This window comes from Epinephelus moara, chromosome 17 (genome assembly GCF_006386435.1).
Source record: "Epinephelus moara isolate mb chromosome 17, YSFRI_EMoa_1.0, whole genome shotgun sequence".
NCBI classification, from domain to species: domain Eukaryota; kingdom Metazoa; phylum Chordata; class Actinopteri; order Perciformes; family Serranidae; genus Epinephelus; species Epinephelus moara.
In genome coordinates this window covers 33,008,860-33,026,779 of record NC_065522.1, presented here as the reverse complement: position 1 = coordinate 33,026,779, position 17,920 = coordinate 33,008,860, and the positions used below count along the sequence as shown (strand labels likewise).

General features: G+C 42.9%; 1 protein-coding gene across 1 annotated transcript in view; it reads right to left on the bottom strand.

Moving 5' to 3' along the window:
* Positions 1-17,920, bottom strand: part of rbm46 (RNA binding motif protein 46) — a 34,706-nt gene that overhangs the window by 10,751 nt on the left and 6,035 nt on the right. The window contains exons 5-9 of the mRNA XM_050066394.1: positions 17,241-17,370; positions 13,197-13,294; positions 10,327-10,738; positions 2,897-3,096; positions 1,135-1,237 (exon numbers count right to left, since the gene is read on the bottom strand). Coding sequence (XP_049922351.1) covers positions 1,135-1,237; positions 2,897-3,096; positions 10,327-10,738; positions 13,197-13,294; positions 17,241-17,370 — 943 coding nt within the window. The remainder of the gene's footprint in view (positions 1-1,134; positions 1,238-2,896; positions 3,097-10,326; positions 10,739-13,196; positions 13,295-17,240; positions 17,371-17,920) is intronic.

Sequence of the window (17,920 nt, the reverse complement as noted above, 5' to 3'; positions counted from 1 at the left end):
AAGCTGCTAACTCCAAACAGCAGAATGCCTGTTATCATAATTCCAATTATGTAGACGTCTTCAACATCCTCAACGGAAAGGATCGACAGGCACACGATCCTCCACTTCTCCCAGGAGTCCATCGTGTATCCGGCTGCAAACGTTCCATCAGGGCAGGCAGGCTCTCCTTTGCCCAGTCTCCTTGTCGAGAAAATTTGGTCAATTGCGTTGAGAGACCAGCTAATCAAATCCAAGGTATTAGTTTTCGGAGAGAAATGCAGAGAGAGGCTCCGATAGATCAGACAGAGACAGCACAAGACAAAGAGCAGCAGGCAGGGCAGATAGGGGCAGGGAGGGAGCAAGAGAAAAAGCGTCCGCCTTCGTTGAGAGCCAGAAAGAAATAATAAAACACTGATTGGTTTAACCGACTAATATTTCTGGTGCCGACTAGCAAGGGGGTGACGTTTAATCGTTTAGACGTCTAATCGTGTGCATTCCTATTCTGAACTGCTACATGTGATTAAATGAATCATAATCCACTGTTTTCTATTTTTTTGTACGGGACATAAAAACAGTCAGAGGTCCACAGTGAGGACGGACGATCCTGTGTGCGGGTGCACTTATCAAGACATTGTTTCAGTGGTCATTACAGAGGTAAATATGGCAGTTAATCTTCATACTGACTTGGTGATCTCAGCCCTAACAAGTCGTCACCTCTGATGTCACAGCCAGCTGCTAATAATCAACTCTTTCATGAGCCATTTGTCAAAGAAACATCAAACAAACAAACGAGGAGCAAATATGTTGTTTTTAATCTTTAAACTGATCCAAACTTTGTGTCTAAACTCAGAGACCTGGCTGGTTAAAGTTTTTACTTCCTGACTGTAACTCCTGAAGTGAAATGTAAATGCAGCAGCGTGTTGAGCTCCTCAGGCCGTGTGAAGCTGTGCGGCACAGGCTGCATCACCTCGGCCCTGTTTACTCTTATGGCGTGTGTAAACACACTGTTTATGCATACAGCAAGTAAACATCCAGCTAACAGCCAAGACGGATCAGAAATCTGTGTGTGTGCGTGTGCGTGTGTGTGTGTGTGTGTGTGTGTGTGTGTGTGTGTGTGTGTGTGTGTGTGTGTGTGTGTGTGTGTGTGAACAGTACCGAGGTTCCACAGGGTTGTCTGTGCGGCCAGTTCTTTGGCACCATCCAACAGCACACACAGCTTGTCTGGGATGAAGGTGCTTTGTGTTGATGGGATCATCACCTACACACACACACACACACACACACACAAATAAACATTTATGTATTCCATGTCCTCTATTATTTATTCGTCTTCCCTAATGGCTGCAGCGAGACTTTAATTCTGTCTTCTCTGGGACACAGTTTGGTCACATCTCTGCAGCGACACTCTACAGTTAGCTGTGACTGCATTCCCACTAGTGTCCTGTGTTACCGTCAGACAGCACGAGGCAGATGATCACAAGTAGCCAAGAAAGAGTCAGTGACAATACGGACTCGTCTCTGGAGCAGATCAGCAGTGTGAAAACATTTTGCTGATCAACAGACAGATGCACACGACACATAGAGACGAGGCTGCTGAGAGATAAAATGCTCAGGACACAAAGTGAACCTGGCCGAGACACTGACTCCTCACTGCAGCAACACACACTGCTCTGTTGTCACAATGTCAGACTGGACATATATGAAACTAGTGATTTACAGCAGCAACATTCGGACACCACTCAGCGTCCACTGACTGGGCTCAGCCACATGCTGCAGCTAATACACAGGGACACCAACGCAGGGAGGCCGACTCAAATATGTTTAAATAAATACAGGAATAAATAAACAAATAAATAAATACATACATGTTTAAATAAATACAGGAATAAATGAATTAATATAGAACTAAATTAAATAGAGGAATTAATATATAAATAAATAAATGTATGAATACCTCCAGGAATAATAAACAAATAAATAAATGTATAAATAAATACAGTAATAGATACAAAAATAAATAAATGTATGAATAAATACAGGAATAATAAACAAATAAATAAATGTATAAATAAATACAGGAATAATAAACAAATAAATAAATGTATGAATAAATAAAGAAATAAATACAGTAATAGATAGAAAAATAAATAAATGTATAAATAAATACAGTAATAGATACAAAAATAAACTAATAAATGTATCAATTAACTCAAATAAATAATCAACAAATATAAATACAAAAATAAACAAATAGCTGAAATGAATGCAGAAATAAATAAATGCATTAATAAATTTATGAATAGATAAATATGAACATACATAAAGAAATGTTGAAATCAATCAGGAAATAAACAGATAAATGCACAATTAATAAAAGTAGATATTTAATTAAATAAATAAATAGAAATCCTAATTTTTTTCTTCATTTTTATAAGATTACATTTATGTTAATGAGGCAAGAGATCCTAGCTTCAGCATTTATTGTCCCATTAACTTTTGTTCATTTATTTCAGCATTTATTTATTCTTTCATTCATTTCTTCCTGTATTTATTTAGACATAAATCTGTTTATTTACTCATAGTTGTGTTAGTTTTCGTTCTCCAAACTTTCCAGGTAAAACTCACACTCTAGAATTTCTATTTGTGTGTGCGAGTACTAAACATAACCAGGATATTTTGACAGTAATTGTTTGGGCAGAGGGTGAACCAAACAGAATATATATCGCATACTGAGCAGTTCAGGACGAATACACACCAACACTTGGTAAAATAAAGTAATGTGAGGTGAGATGATGTCGATGGTGGACAGCACTTCCTGCAGAGGTCTGTTGTTTATCTGCAGAACACTGGTGTGTTGTTGTACATAAACAGCAGTTAAAATGTGTGTGTGTGTGTGTGTAGTGTTTGGTGCAGAGACCTTGTAGAGGAGCAGCAGCTTCCCGTCCTGTCCCGGTGTGGAGTACAGGTGGTACTCAGGCAGAGACCAGTGGTTCTTGTAGCAGTAGAATTCGAGCAGAGTGACGGCGGAGCTGATCTGACTCTGCTTCAGTGACAGCAGGCTGGTGGGGGTGAGGGGGGTGCCGGGGTACAGGGGGAACACACACCTGTCTGGGTTCTCTGGTGGCACACAAACAAACAGCATCAACACTCGCTCACACACCTTCACCAACGTGTCATCTAAACACATTACAGCTGTGGGCTCATTCAGAAGTCTGAACCAAATAGACCTGAAGCCACAAAGTGCTCAGAGTCAGTTACACCTGTGGAGCCTGAGCCATCATGAGTTCAGTGAGGAGAGCAGCATTAATCAGCATCGGTTCATTCAGACGCCGAAACTACAGACTGTTGGAGAACCCAGTGTTTCACAAGTTCACTGCTTAAGTAAAACAACAAACAAAAAGCAAAGACAATCTGTCTCCATGTTGGAATTTCAATAATACAACAGAAGAAATACAACATGAAATGATTCGTCAACATTCTTTGACCAAACACTTCTTAATTCCAGCTTTTCCTCTGAGAGGTTTGGTGATAAACAGTGAAATGTATTTAAGGAAAAACAGCAAGAGGTTTCCAGATGTCATTTCACCCCGTTGACACCATGGACGAGGAGATGTTAATCATGGAGGTGCACCCAGATGTCTTCCTACTACTCCTCTGGTTTTGTGGTTCTGTTTATAGAAACTACATCTTGTTAGATCGCACGATTACGCGTGAATTCGTGAGATCTCGTGGGTCCTCGTGACTCCCGCTGTCCGGCGGAGCTGCACCGCTCCGCACAGCAAACGCAGCCAGGGGATGTTGACGGACGGCGGAGCACGCAGCGGATAACCAGCGCAGCCATTCCGCAACGGACACACATCCAGTGGAATTCCGGCGTTAGACTTATCGCTGCTGCTGGCCACCCCAGCTCTGAGGGACTGGACAGCCCCAACTCCCTGCTCCATCAGCAAACTTTCTGTTGCTGCTGTTACACAAGTTAGACTCATCACACCGTAATCAGGCTGATATCGTGTGGCCTACATTTGATTGGCTCGGCGTTCTGGGAAAGAACTTCTTTTACGACAAACTAAACTCTTCCACAGAAGTGTCTTTATATTCTGTGAAAATGTTATTCTATAATTGAGTCTAATAACCAAATGGTTTTAGTGCACCTCAGTTCATTAGAGTGAATTAATTCAGAGCACAGCTATCATCAGTTATCTGTTCATTAAATGAGACTGACTCAGCTGTTCTCTCTCTGTCCAACTTCTCCATTTCTTCCTCTGTAAATCGCTAATTATCAGCCTCCGTCCTGAACTACATGTAAATGTTTCTATAAAAGACTCTTTTGGTTTAAATAAAAATATTAGTTTCATTTTTTTCTTCAGGTTCAAGGCAGTAAAAAACAGCAATAAACAAGATTAAAGCAGGTGTATAAATAACCGGTTTGACAGTCAGAGCTGCCCGTCGGGCTGAACATGAAACATCACCAACATTTTAAGTGTCAGTAAACAAAACACTTGAGCTGCTGTAATCACCATGATATATGAAACACATCCATTTATGCTAATTATGTCATTAATCAAGCTGGGGAGTGAATATATTAGCAAATTCTTCTGTGTCAACACGTAATGTGAACTTTATCTTAAACTTTGTGATCACATGTAAATTTATGCTGCTCTTTCTGCTTTGCTTTAATTAATGGAAATAATTAATTCTCCTCTTGTTGCTCGTTATTTCAACAGTTTGTGTGAGGAGACACTTCTATGTCACTGTCGTCAACTGCTTTACATTTTCATGAGTAAACAGCTGCGGCTCCTCCACATGCTCAGGGCTCATTTTATTTTAAAATATCTAATCTCTAAAGGAAAATTATTACGAAGAAAATCTGATCGAAACAACAAACTAATGTTGTGTTTTCTGGTGAGTCTAATCGGGACTTATTTCTTCTGTGTTCTTTACTAAACTGTTGAACTGAGCGCTCCGCAGCAGGACGCAACTTCAGAAGCACAGACTGTTTGTTCTGGACTCATGTGGTGCAGCTTAGCTTATTTAGCTAATGAGCTCCTAAATTTATATATTTCATCACTCTGTTTCCTGTTAATTAATCCGGATTTACAAATCCATATTTCTCCTCTCACACATGACCTGTGGGAGGCTCAGTCTGATGTAAAAGGGCTCTGAAACCTTTTAATCCTGTTCGTTCCAAACACAACACAGAGAAGAGAAAACGTACATCTGCCAACAGCTAACACTTCACTGACCTCAGGTCAGCCTCAACACTGACAGTCATTAATACTGGAGTGGGCTGTTGGTGCTGCACTGGAGCGCTGTGTGCACGATGAGTTTGGAAAGTTACAGAGCTGAGTTTGATTAAAAGGACTGCTGTGTCACAGCGATGGAGATGGGTTTAAAAGGGGTCCGTTAATCAATTAGTTGATTAACGGACTGATTCAAATATTTGGTTAATCATAACTTATGTTGAAATGAACCGGTCCCAACTTCTTAATTGTTAATATTCGCGGGTTTCTCCATTTTTTTAAAGACAGTAAACTCATCATCTGGAGGTTTCTGGATACTAAGTTGGACTTAACCAGCTGTTTGAAAGTGAGTTAAAGTCTGTTCACACCGAACATGAAGCAAATGTTGCCTTACATTACTCACATTAATACAGCAAGTGAAGCATTTCTTTGAGTATTTCACAACTGGTGAAAATTCGCCCTTAAAACAAGTTCTTAACCGCTGGAAGGATGGCCTTCTATTAGGGCTGCAACAGCATCACAGATTTTATCTTATCAGTCAGACTGATCCTAAAAGGACTGAAAACAGAAGGTTACTGATGGCTGAACAAACGTTTTATAACTAAAACTGAAACATGAAACATTTTGTTAATGAAGTTTGTGTTAAAAGTCTCCTCTTAGAAAATTACTCAAATAAAGGAGAGCAGCACGGGGGTGCCGCAGGGTACCGTGCTGGCACCATTCCTATTCACCATCTAAATGGCGGACTACCGGCACAACACCAACAGCTGCTTCCTACAGAAGTTCTCTGACGACACGGCGGTGGTCAGCCTCATCAAGGGGGGAGGGGTAGAGGAGGAAGAGTACAGGGGGACCACTGAGGACTTTGTGGCCTGGAGCAACCACAACCATCTCCTGCTCAACGCCTCCAAAGCCAAGGAGGTTGTGGTGGACTTCAGGAGAAGAAGAAGGGCCCCACCAGCGCCAATTATCATCCAGGGAACTGTGGTGGAGAGGGTCTCCAGCCACAAGTATCTGGTGGTGCTGGTGGATGACCGGCTGGACTGGAGTGGTCACATGGAGGCGGTGCACAAGAGGGGTCAGAGCTGACTTTACTTTCTAAGAAGGCTTAGATCGTTTAACATCTGCCGACCCCTGTTGTGCACCGTCTACCATACAGTGATGGCCAGCGCTCTTTTTTTCGCTGTGGCGTGCTGGGGAGAGGGTGCCCGTATGTCAGACAAAAAAAAACCTGACAAAATGATCAGGAAAGCCAGCTCCATTACTGGAGCTGAGCTGGATACAGTGCAGCGGGTTGGAGATGATCGCTCTCTCAAATAATTGAGAGCGATCATCTCCAACCCCTCACACCCCCTCCATGCCCTGGGGGTAATTAACCGGAGCACCTTCTCCCACAGGCTGATGGCGCCGAGGTGCAGGACCGAGCGCTACAGGAGGTCCTTCATCCCAGCTGCCATCAGACTCTTTAATGCACTGTAATTTAGTTATTTATCTATCAATCACCTGGTATGTCTGTAGTTTCTAAGATATTTTATCATCAATTACTTTTAATTACCATGCCTGGTATTTTAGTATTTTCTTAGTGATTTTATCAGTGAAGTGGTGCATTGAACAAGTATTGTGTTGTCTTTTTGGTTGCATATTGTTGTGGCTGCTGTGTCGTTGCTGCAGCAACAAATTAATTTCCTGGAAAGGATCAATAAAGTTGATTTGATTTGATTCAACATCCAGTCGTGTTTTTTTCAGTATCAGTATTTTTCTTGTACACAGTGTGATAACCGTCAACTTTTATATCACAGTGTACCATGAAAGTGGCATGCTGCTGCAACCCGACCTTTTCATAAAACTAGGATGCTTCTTTCAGTAGAAAGACGGAAATATTTTTGAAACTGGTGCTACAGAACCAGAGAAAACGGAGAAAAGGCGCTTGAATTCACTGCATCGCACAGGGCCAATAAACACTCCTGCTGGTGAGTGGCGCAATGTGAACACGTTTGTTTGAAACAATGGTGGCCAGCTGGTAAGAAACGATCTTGTATTACAGTTCAACACTGAGCTTAAACATAAACATTTGAGGGGGGAGTGAATCCAAATCCTAAGTGACATATTAACAACTCAAAACCCAACGACTCTTCATTCACCGTCATGAAAGACAAAGACAAGCAGCACATTCAAGGAGCTGGAACCAGCAACATTTTTGCTTGAAAATGTTTGGAACGATGATCATCAAGTAGTTGGTGATTCAACTTATTTTAATCGACTAATAGATGCAGCTCCACTGACTGGTGCTGGTGCTGGTGGCAGTGGGCGGTAAGCAGATAATTAATTAAACTCGGTGCCCCATATCGAGAGACAGAGCAATCAATGCAGCTCTTGAATTAAACAAGATTTTATCCATTTTAAACAGGTGAGTAAAATAATAGAACATCAATATGTGGCGGTCAGTGTGGATTGTGTCAGGCCGCCACAAATACATTAACGCAGGGAAAACACTGGAGAAAATAACGAGCAGATTAATGGATAAAGAATATAATAATAATAATAAGTTTCAGGCCTAAATGGATCCACAACAACTAAAGATGTGATGAAGGATGAGAGACAGTCCTGTGTGACTGCAGGTTGTCAGCTGACAGAGCTGTGACGAGCTCCTTAAATTACAGGTAATTACTGTGGTGACAGATTAATGTACACCTGTCCATCTCTCCCTCTGAGTCTAAAGCTCTTCATCTCTTGTCCCCACCAGTCTCTCTCCATCTTTCACTGCCTGAATCTTCTCTCCTCTTTTCTTTGTCCAGCTCTCCTCCTCAATCTTAAATCTGTCTCTTCACTCCACCATGAATCCAACTCCCAAAGTGTCCCTTTAATCCATCTCCCATCTCTCTCATCTCTACCTCCCAGATCCACCCATCTTATCCTCCCTCGCTCTGTAGTAGTAGTCGGCTGTGCTGCTACGACATCTTTCCTCTCATAAATATTTCACAGTTCATTTGTGGGAGAGTTAACTCTAAAAACTTTTCTCATTTTCAGAAAATGTCCGCAGGGGCCAGGAAACTGGAGTTTTGCTTCATCACCACAATGTTATCACTGCTGCTGTATCAATGAGACTTGATGATGAATGTGGTTTGTAATGGACGAGACAAAGTCAGAAAACCTGCTCAGACCTACAGGAGGAAAACAGAGAGCCGGTGTGAACGCATTAGAAATAAAAAGGCAGTGCTGGAGTTCATTAGGAAGCTTGAAGAGATCCAGTGGAGTCTATGTTCCTCACTCTGACCTGGAGATGAGTGATATCGATTCAGTGGGTGGTCGGGTTGTAAAGAAACTTTTCTGCTACAGTCAGAAACATTATTTTGAAGAAAATGTAAGGTTTGGGCAGTTTGGGGAGAACTCTTCTGGAGGCAGAGACATGTTCTGAATTGGAGAGAAAGCCCTCATAGAACTGGACCATATATCAATATATGAGAATGTCATCTTCGACTGAAGGAGTCTGAAGTAGAAAGAAAACTGTGAAAAGATTTCTACAAACATATTCATGAGGAGCTCAGCTTCAGACTGAAAATTTATACAGTCGCACTCAAAATTATTCAGCCCCCATTGCACATGTGGGTTATTGGCAAAATATTGCAATAAACAAATCAAACAATTTAAACAGCTCCACACAACTAATACTCACAAGTGGTTTCTCACAAGTCAACACATAATGACACTTTGAATGACGACTGCAGTCTCAAAACTATTCAGCCCCTTCATGACAAGAGTCTTTAGTACTTAGAGCAACCTTTGCCGTTATGACCTCTGTAAACCAGCCTCCAGCTCACTAATATTTTTGGGTTTGCGTGCTGCAACCGTCTTCTTCAAATCAGTGTTAATTTTGTTGATGAACACTACGACAACAGTTTTTCGTCAACGACCTTTTTCCACGACAAAAATGAGACAATGACGACCTAAAAATCGATCTTGATAATAAAGCCCAGCCATCGCCATGCTTTACCGTGACAGGGTGTTTTTTTCATTGTTGCTTCAGTCCTCTCACACATACCGCTGAGCCACAGGCCCCAAAAGTTCCAGTGGTGCTTCAACGCTCCACAGAACCAAATCCCAAAACTTCTGCGGCTTATTTATACTGTGTTTTAGCATGTTGGAGCCGACTTTTTGTGCTTTTGGATCAGTAGTGTTGTTCATCTTGGAGTTTGGGCATAGCCACCTTCAGTGTTTAGTATGTGCCTTACTGGGCAGCAGTAGCTCAGTCCATAGGGACTTGGGTTGGGACCCAGAGGGTCGTTGGTCCAAGTATGCGTGGACTGGTAGCTGGAGAGGTGCCAGTTTGCCTCCTGGGTACTGCCGTGGTGTCATTGAAGGCACTAAACCCCCAACTGCCCTCTCACTCTCTCCATTTCATACATGTACAGGTCCTGTTAGTGCATGTGTGTGTATTTCAGGTCTGTGTGTGTATGACAACAGAGTGAAAACACTGAATTTCCCCTCTGAGTATATCTTTGTCTTCTTTGTCTTCTTCTTCTACTGTGCAAACTGTAGCCTGAGTGTCTGCTGCAGGTCACTGGAGGGTTTTTGACCACCTGCCTGCTCAGTAATCTGGTGGCAGCTGTCGGCAGCTTCCTCTTTCTGCCAGGTCCAGGTATTGTCGCCAGTGTTCCTTTACCTTTGGACGATGCTTCCAGCTCTATCTCCGGGAACATTCAGTACCTTTGCTGTCTTTGTGTATCCTATTCCTTGTTTATACAAGGCGAGGATCTCTTCTCTTAACTTGTTGGGCACTGCTCTTAGTCGTATTTCTCACCATGCAATCAAACGTCACCGTCAACAAACTCCTGGCTGGTCCAGATGTGTTCTCTCTCAAGCACACCTGATGAAGCCCTTAATTAGTTCAGGTGTGCTTGAGACAAGAGCTGATTTGGCAACGTGTGCTCTTATGAGGGATCCTGTTCAGAGGGTTGAATAACTCTGAGACTGCAGTCTCATTAAAGGTGGCATTATGTGCTGAATTATATATCAGCTGGGCTGAGCTATTTAAACTGTTCATGTTTGATTTGTTTATTGCAAACAGTTGAAATGGAAATAATCTCTCTGTTCTATGTCTCCTGCTTACCTCCTGCTCCTGAGTAGAAGGGGCTTCCCAGGCGAGGCGGCAGGGGCACTGTCCTCAGAGGGGAGTAAGTGTCGTCAGCTCCTCCCATCATCCCCTCATCGCTCCTGCACAGGCCAAACGTCCCGTACCCTCCTCCTGCATTGTTTCCCACGTATCCTCTGCTGTTGGACCTCCTCCCTGCGACGCTCCCCTCTTTCATCCCCGCAGGCTTTGCCAGCGTCACCTCCACAGTGGTTCCATCAATCTGGGCTCCATTCATGAGGCTCCGCGCGGTGATGGCGTCGTCTCTGCTGCGGTAGTGAACGAAGGCGTAGTCTGTGAGCTTCTTGACACGCTCCACAGAGCCTGGTTTGAAGCAGGAGAACTCCCGACGGAGAGTTTCTTCACTGGTGGACAGCATCAGGTTACGCACCTGGAGCACAGACTCTGTTAGTGTTTCTAAAATATTTCTCCAAACTTTATTCTGTCAGAAACAACTGTGTTTTTCCAGATTCGTCAAATGAGAAGGTCCAGTCAGCCTGTTAGCAAAGAGCAGAGACGCAGGTTAGAGTGACAAGCGCTGATGATAATAACTGAAAGGGTTAGTTCAGACTTGTTACAGTGGAGTTGCCAATCTTAGCTAACGTTAGCTAGCTTTAGCTACTATTTTCTACCTGCTAGGTCATCCGTTCCAAGAGGTCTGATGAAACACAGTCAGGCTAACATTACTAGCTAACGTTAGCTAACTTTAGCTACTATTTTCTACCTGCTAGGTCATCCGTTCCAAGAGGTATGATGAAACACAGTCAGGCTAACATTACTAGCTAACATTAGCTAACTTTAGCTGCTATTTTCTACCTGCTAGGTCAAACATTCCTAGAGGTCTGATGAAACACTGTCAGGCTAACATTACTAGCTAACGTTAGCTAACTTTAGCTGCTATTTTCTACCTGCTAGGTCAAACATTCCTAGAGGTCTGATGAAACACTGTCAGGCTAACATTAATAGCTAACGTTCGCTACTATTTTCTACCTGCTAGGTCAACAGTTACCAGAGGTCTGGTAAAACCCTGTTAGGCTAAAGTTAGCTACTATTTTCTATCTGCTAGGTCAACAGTTACCAGAGGTCTGGTAAAACCCTGTTAGGCTAACGTTAGCTAATGTTAGCTACTATTTTCTACCTACTAGGTCAACAGTTACCAGAGGTCTGGTAAAACACTGTCAGGCTAAAGTTAGCTACTATTTTCTACCTACGGAGTCAACAGTTACCAAAGCTCTGATAAAACACTGTTAGGCTAATGTTAACTAACTTTAGCTACGATTTTCTACCTACTAGGTCAACTGTTTCCAGAGGTCAGGTAAAACACTGTTAGGCTAATGTTAGCTAACATTAGCTACTATTTTCTACCTACTAGGTCAAAAGTTACCAGAGGTCAGGTAAAACACTGTCAGGCTAAAGTTAGCTACTATTTTCTATCTGCTAGGTCAACAGTTACCAGAGGTCTGGTAAAACACTGTCAGGCTAATGTTAGCTAACGTTAGCTACGATTTTCTACCTACTAGGTCAACTGTTTCCAGAGGTCAGGTAAAACACTGTTAGGCTAATGTTAGCTAACTTTAGCTACGATTTTCTACCTACTAGGTCAACTGTTCCCAGAGGTCAGGTAAAACACTGTTAGGCTAATGTTAGCTAACTTTAGCTACTATTTTCTACCTACTAGGTCAAAAGTTACCAGAGGTCAGGTGAAACACAGTTAGCTAACGTTTGGCTAGTATTTTCTACCTACTAGGTCAACCGTTACCAGAGGTCTGGTGAAACACTGTTAGGCTAACATTACTAGCTAAAGTTAGCATATTTTAGCTACTATTTTCTACCTATGAGGTCAACCGTTTCAAGAGGTCTGGTAAAATGCCGTTAAAATTCAGGGTTGTGATTAAAAACAGGAAGTTATGACAGCACAATGTAACTGCATCTCGTTAAGGTTTGACATTAGTCGACTCTGCTCCTCCAGACTAAAGATGGAGGTTTTTGCTTCTCTCAGTGAGTTTTTTTTAACGTCTCCCCTTTAAACCTTCTATTTTCAGGACTTAAAGTGGCCTTTGTTTTTTTCCAATGTCATCAATTGAACAGCTGTAACAGCACCAATCAGATGCACTAGTACAGTGTTGGTAGTCTTTGCCTCCAGCTGCCTGGCCTCCATCTGGACAGCACACTGATGTATGACGTCATATGCAAAGAGGCTATTAACTGGAATTATCCTGTGAGTAATACGACACGGCTGATACATGAAAAGCTTCTTAAATCAGAGAAAATCATAATAATTTTGTGTTTGCAGTATGATCATCACACACACCACCTGGGGCTTTATTTAGCTCTGGGCCTCCCCTGCTTAAAACACAACTGTAAAGTTCTTTTGGGCTTGTATCTGTTGCCCTGGGGTCACATCTCAGTCTTTGAGTGGAACAGTAATTGATCCCCTGGAGGCTGTGCAGCTCGGTGTGAGTCTTCTCCCCCCTGCTGCCTCGCTCTTTCTCTCACCTCTGATCTCAACAATCCTACTAAATATTTCAGAAGCTTCCTCCTAAAACACCAACAAACCAGCTGACTGACTGACCGACCTCTGGCTGCAGAGCGGAGCGGAGCAGGAGGACAGTTTTATAAAGACTGATCCTGAATTAGAGGATTCAGAAAGTTTGGGTTTTTCAGGATCGAAGGCACCCCTCTTTAACACTGTGACTCACTCTATAAACAAACTGGATCAGAATTCTTGTCACACTCGTCTTCTGATCCAGAGGCGTTTCTTTTGAGCCCAGCTGTTTTTTCTGAGGGTTTTATAAGAACAAACACACATATACAGAGAGTCTGTCTCACACTGACGCACATATACTCACATAGAGGACTCTGACACGCTGCATGACCTCCTCATCCACGTCTCTCTCAGGCTCCGCCCAGTCGACCTGGATGGACTGACCCCACAGCTGGATGGTTCCTGTTAAACAAAGCAGCACCACAGGAGTTACATAATGATGTACACTGTTAAACCTCCATGTGTCAACACACACACTGTTCCACACTAGGGCTGCAACTAACGATTATTTTCATTGTCGACTAATCTGTCATTATTTCTTCGATTAGTCGACTAATCATTTTATCGAAAAATGTGTTAAAATGTTGAAAAATGTCGGTTTGTCTCTCCCAAACCCCCAAATGATGTCATCTGATGTCTTGTTTCGTACTCACGCCAAAGTGTTTTAGTTCACCGTCATGGGACAGTGTGTAAAGCTGCCAATATTTGAGGGTAAGAAGCTGCAATAAGAGTATTTTGGGTACTTTTATAGTACTTTTCCATGAAAAATGACTCAAACCGATTAGTCGACTACAACAATAGTCACCGATTATTTTAATAGTCGATTAGTCATCGATTAGTCGACTAATCGTTGCAGCCCTATTCCACACACAGCTGGGTCACTGTTCACACTGTACTGTAGGTGAGGAGTTGTGTCACAGTTTGGATGTTATATTGATTTATCATGTCAGCTTTTGGAATCAGAGAAACTGTTGAGGTTTTTCTGCCTGACAGGAGCCTACCTCATCTGGGATACAAACTCCGCCCACCAGTCCACCCTGTGGTTGTATGACTTCGCCCACCAGTCTGTCCCATGGTTGTATGACTCCACCCTGTGGTTGTATGACTCCGCCCACCAGTCCACCCTGTGGCTGTATGACTCCGCCCACCATTCTACCCTGTGGCTGTATGATTCCGCCCACCAGTCCACCCTGTGGCTGTTTGACTCCGCCCACCAGTCTGCCCCATGGTTGTATGACTCCGCCCACCAGTCTGTCCCATGGTTGTATGACTCCACCCACCAGACCGCCCTGTGGCTGAATGACTCCACCCACCAGTCTGTCCCATGGTTGTATGACTCCACCCCATGGTTGTATGACTCCGCCCACCAGCCCAACCTGTGGTTGTATGACTCCGCCTACCAGCCCAACCTGTGGTTGTATGACTCCGCCCACCAGTCCACCCTGTGGTTGTATGACTCCGCCCACCAGTCTGTCCCATGGTTGTATGACTCCACCCTGTGGCTGTATGACTCCGCCCACCATTCCACCCCGTGGTTGTATGACTCCGCCCACCAGTCCACCCTGTGGCTGTATGACTCCACCCACCAGTCTGTCCCATGGTTGTATGACTCCACCCTGTGGTTGTATGACTCCGCCCACCATTCTACCCTGTGGCTGTATGATTCCGCCCACCATTCCACCCCATGGTTGTATGACTCCACCCACCGGTCCACCCTGTGGCTGTATGACTCCGCCCACCATTCCGCCCCGTGGTTGTATGACTCCACCCATTGGTCCATCCTGTGGCTGTATGACTCCGCCCACCATTCCACCCCGTGGCTATATGACTCCGCCCACCAGTCCGCTTCCAAAATCTAATTGGTTGAACACTGAGTTCAAGTTTTAAGCAATTCCCTCGAGACGTGCTTGAGGTATCTTCACGATGCAGAAACGGTCACAGCAACCTTGACCTCTGACCTATGACCACCAAAAACAAATAAGTTCATCGCTGAGTCCAAGTGTGTTTGTGCCAAATTTGAAGAAATTCCATCGAGGCGTTCTTGAGGTATCAGGTTCACGATGCAGAAAAGGTCACAGCAACCTTGACCCTTGACCTATGACCAACAAAAACGAGTAAGTTCATCACTGAGTCCAAGTGGACGTTTGTGCCAAATTTGAAGAAATCTTTGAGGTATTCTTGAGATATGGTATCGACGAGGATGGGACAGACGGACAACTCAAAAACATAGTGCCTGCGGCCGCGGCCATCTTCAGCTCAGGAGCATTAATATGTTTCATTGCTTATTCTTGGTGTGGACATTAAAGGGTTAACAGTAGAAGAGAGGTATGTGAATATGATGATGATGGTGATAAAAGTTTCTGCTTCCTGTATCGTTCCTTCTGTTTAAAGTGGACATTAACAGAACTCTTCTTCACATGCTGTCAGTGGGATGACTCGTGTCAGAGCTCCTCTCCCTCTCAGCACAGACTCAACACCTCCACAGTGAGACGCTGCAGGAGGCTCTGAGGAGGCGCTTGAGTGTCTGAACCTCTGGACTTTCCTCTTTTACTGGACAAACACATTAACTGTAGCGTGTGACTCGTCTGGTGGGAACATACCTCAGCTTCCTGAGTGTGCAGAAAAGTTCCTGTAAAGTTCCTGAGGTGGACAGGATCTTTAAATTGACCACACGAGGAAAGTTTACCGCCTCTGCTGAACGAGGTCCAGAGGCTGTTTATCCGTTAAATAATTAAAGAGTAAAGTGCGTCTGTGTTTGATCCAGTGAATTAAACATGTGACAAATCAATGTTCTCTATCACACTGATGCTAAAGTTCAATAGTGCCTTAGAGCAGCGCTGCTCATTGATTTACACAACAATGGATTTAACGTACAGACCAAACAGAGCTCAACAGAAAAACTGTGACAGTGTGAAATCGATCAGAAACTGCGTCCTGCTTGTGTCTGCTGAACTTTACCGTCCTGTACAGTCACATTAATTACACTGTGAAAACTGCAGCAGCTCCGATTGGAAGTCAATTTTCTGTTTACCCCAAGGTAACAGTGTTAAATTTCTATATGCACACAGTGCCCAGTTTATTAGGAACACCGAGCTAACACTAACAGGCTCATCCACTCTGCAGTGAATCCTCCTGCATGACAGTTTGTGTTGATTCAGCTCTGAGGACTGAGTTTGTGCTGCTGTTGAACTGTGATGCATTTATTGTTTTGTCTCATTCTGCAGCGGTACACTTTTTTAATGAATTTATCTTCTCATTATTTTCTTGACTTATCAATTAACGATCCGGCCAATGTCAGAAAATAGCGCAAAATCTCAAATTATTGATTTGCTGTCACATTATGGAGCGCCAATTAGGTCATAATTAAGTAAAAATAAATAAAAGAGGCAATAAATATATAAATAAATGCAAATATAATACATCAGTCATTAAAGTGATAAATAATAAACAAGGTCTTTATTTAAAGAGGAATTTTTTTAAAGTCTACTTGTTTTTATTTCAGAGGATTTTTATTTATTAATTCAACATTGATTTATTTCAGAACATTTCTTTATTTTTTATATTTCAAACGCATACTTCATTTTTTAATTAATCATTTATGTATTTAACATTGACTTATGCGGAGAGTCAGTACTACATTTTGGAGTCATTCAGGGGCGTCCTGCTCTGCTGCTCCTGTGCCGTCTGTGTCACACACACTCTCACACTCACACACACACACACACACACACGAGATGCTGCTGTGAAACTGAACGTCTCCAGCACTAGTTCTGCAGCACTGTTTATTGTACGGGACATCAGCTGATACGCTAAAATATCCCTTGCTGTCTGTCTGCTGCTCGTTAGTGTTGCACTCATACTTATGAAGGTAATGAAATAATAACACGGAGGCCGCTTCATCTGAAACAAGACGTTTGCATTTAACATGATATCTTGTTATCTTAATGAAACGAACTGAATCAAATGTGTATGTGACACAAAAAGGCAATTTGTTATTCTGGCCAGTGAGAAAAAAAGTTGCTGCCTGTTGGTTTGACAGTGGCACAAATGACATCCCCCAAAATGAGGAAGACTCACCACAAATTAAACATCAGATCCTTTCTGTTGGACGATTCATGACAGCACTGGTTAGAATGAACTGGTTTTGGCTCACTGTGCCTAATAAACTGAACACATCTGAAGTCACACAGTTAAATTCCTCTTCAGCTTTCTTTGCTGCTGTTTAATGTTCTACCTCCCTCTGCTGGACAAACACAGGAACTGACCCAGAGTCAGACGAGGCTCTACAGGCGTGAAGGAAGCATCGGAGACAGACAGACAGACAGACAGAGGAGAGGGAGTGTGTTACCAGGTATGAGCTTCCTGCGGGCCATGGCTGCTGCTTTGTGCGATTCATACTCTACGAAGGCAAAGCCTCTGTTTCTGCTCCTGTCAGAAGAGCTGGGGTACACGATCACATCCACCACCCCGTCTGTCACCTGGAGACAGGTGTGGAGACATGACATGAGCACAGTGTCAGAAATTAGCAATGGCCACAGGCCATTTGGCCCGCAATTTATCCAAGAATGCCCCCAAAAGCCATGTTCCGGGGGCCAAAATTGCCCCCAAGTTTTTGAAACAACTATATGTATTTTTAACAGTATTACAATCTGACATTAAAGTATAATTTTATTTTCACTAAATTAATTTACCGTCACGTCTACAACTCATTTTCCAGACATAATCAACGAGATTGCACTGATTACGTGAGAGTAATCTGACAGAGAAGGGGAGGGGGCTTTGCTGTACCATAAGTATAAATTAACCATTTCTTGGGTGATCTGTGTCGACACAATGACAAATTAATGAAAAATTAAGGAAGAATGAATGTTAAAGTTTAAATNTGAGAGTAATCTGACAGAGAAGGGGAGGGGGCTTTGCTGTACCATAAGTATAAATTAACCATTTCTTGGGTGATCTGTGTCGACACAATGACAAATTAATGAAAAATTAAGGAAGAATGAATGTTAAAGTTTAAATTAACTTACT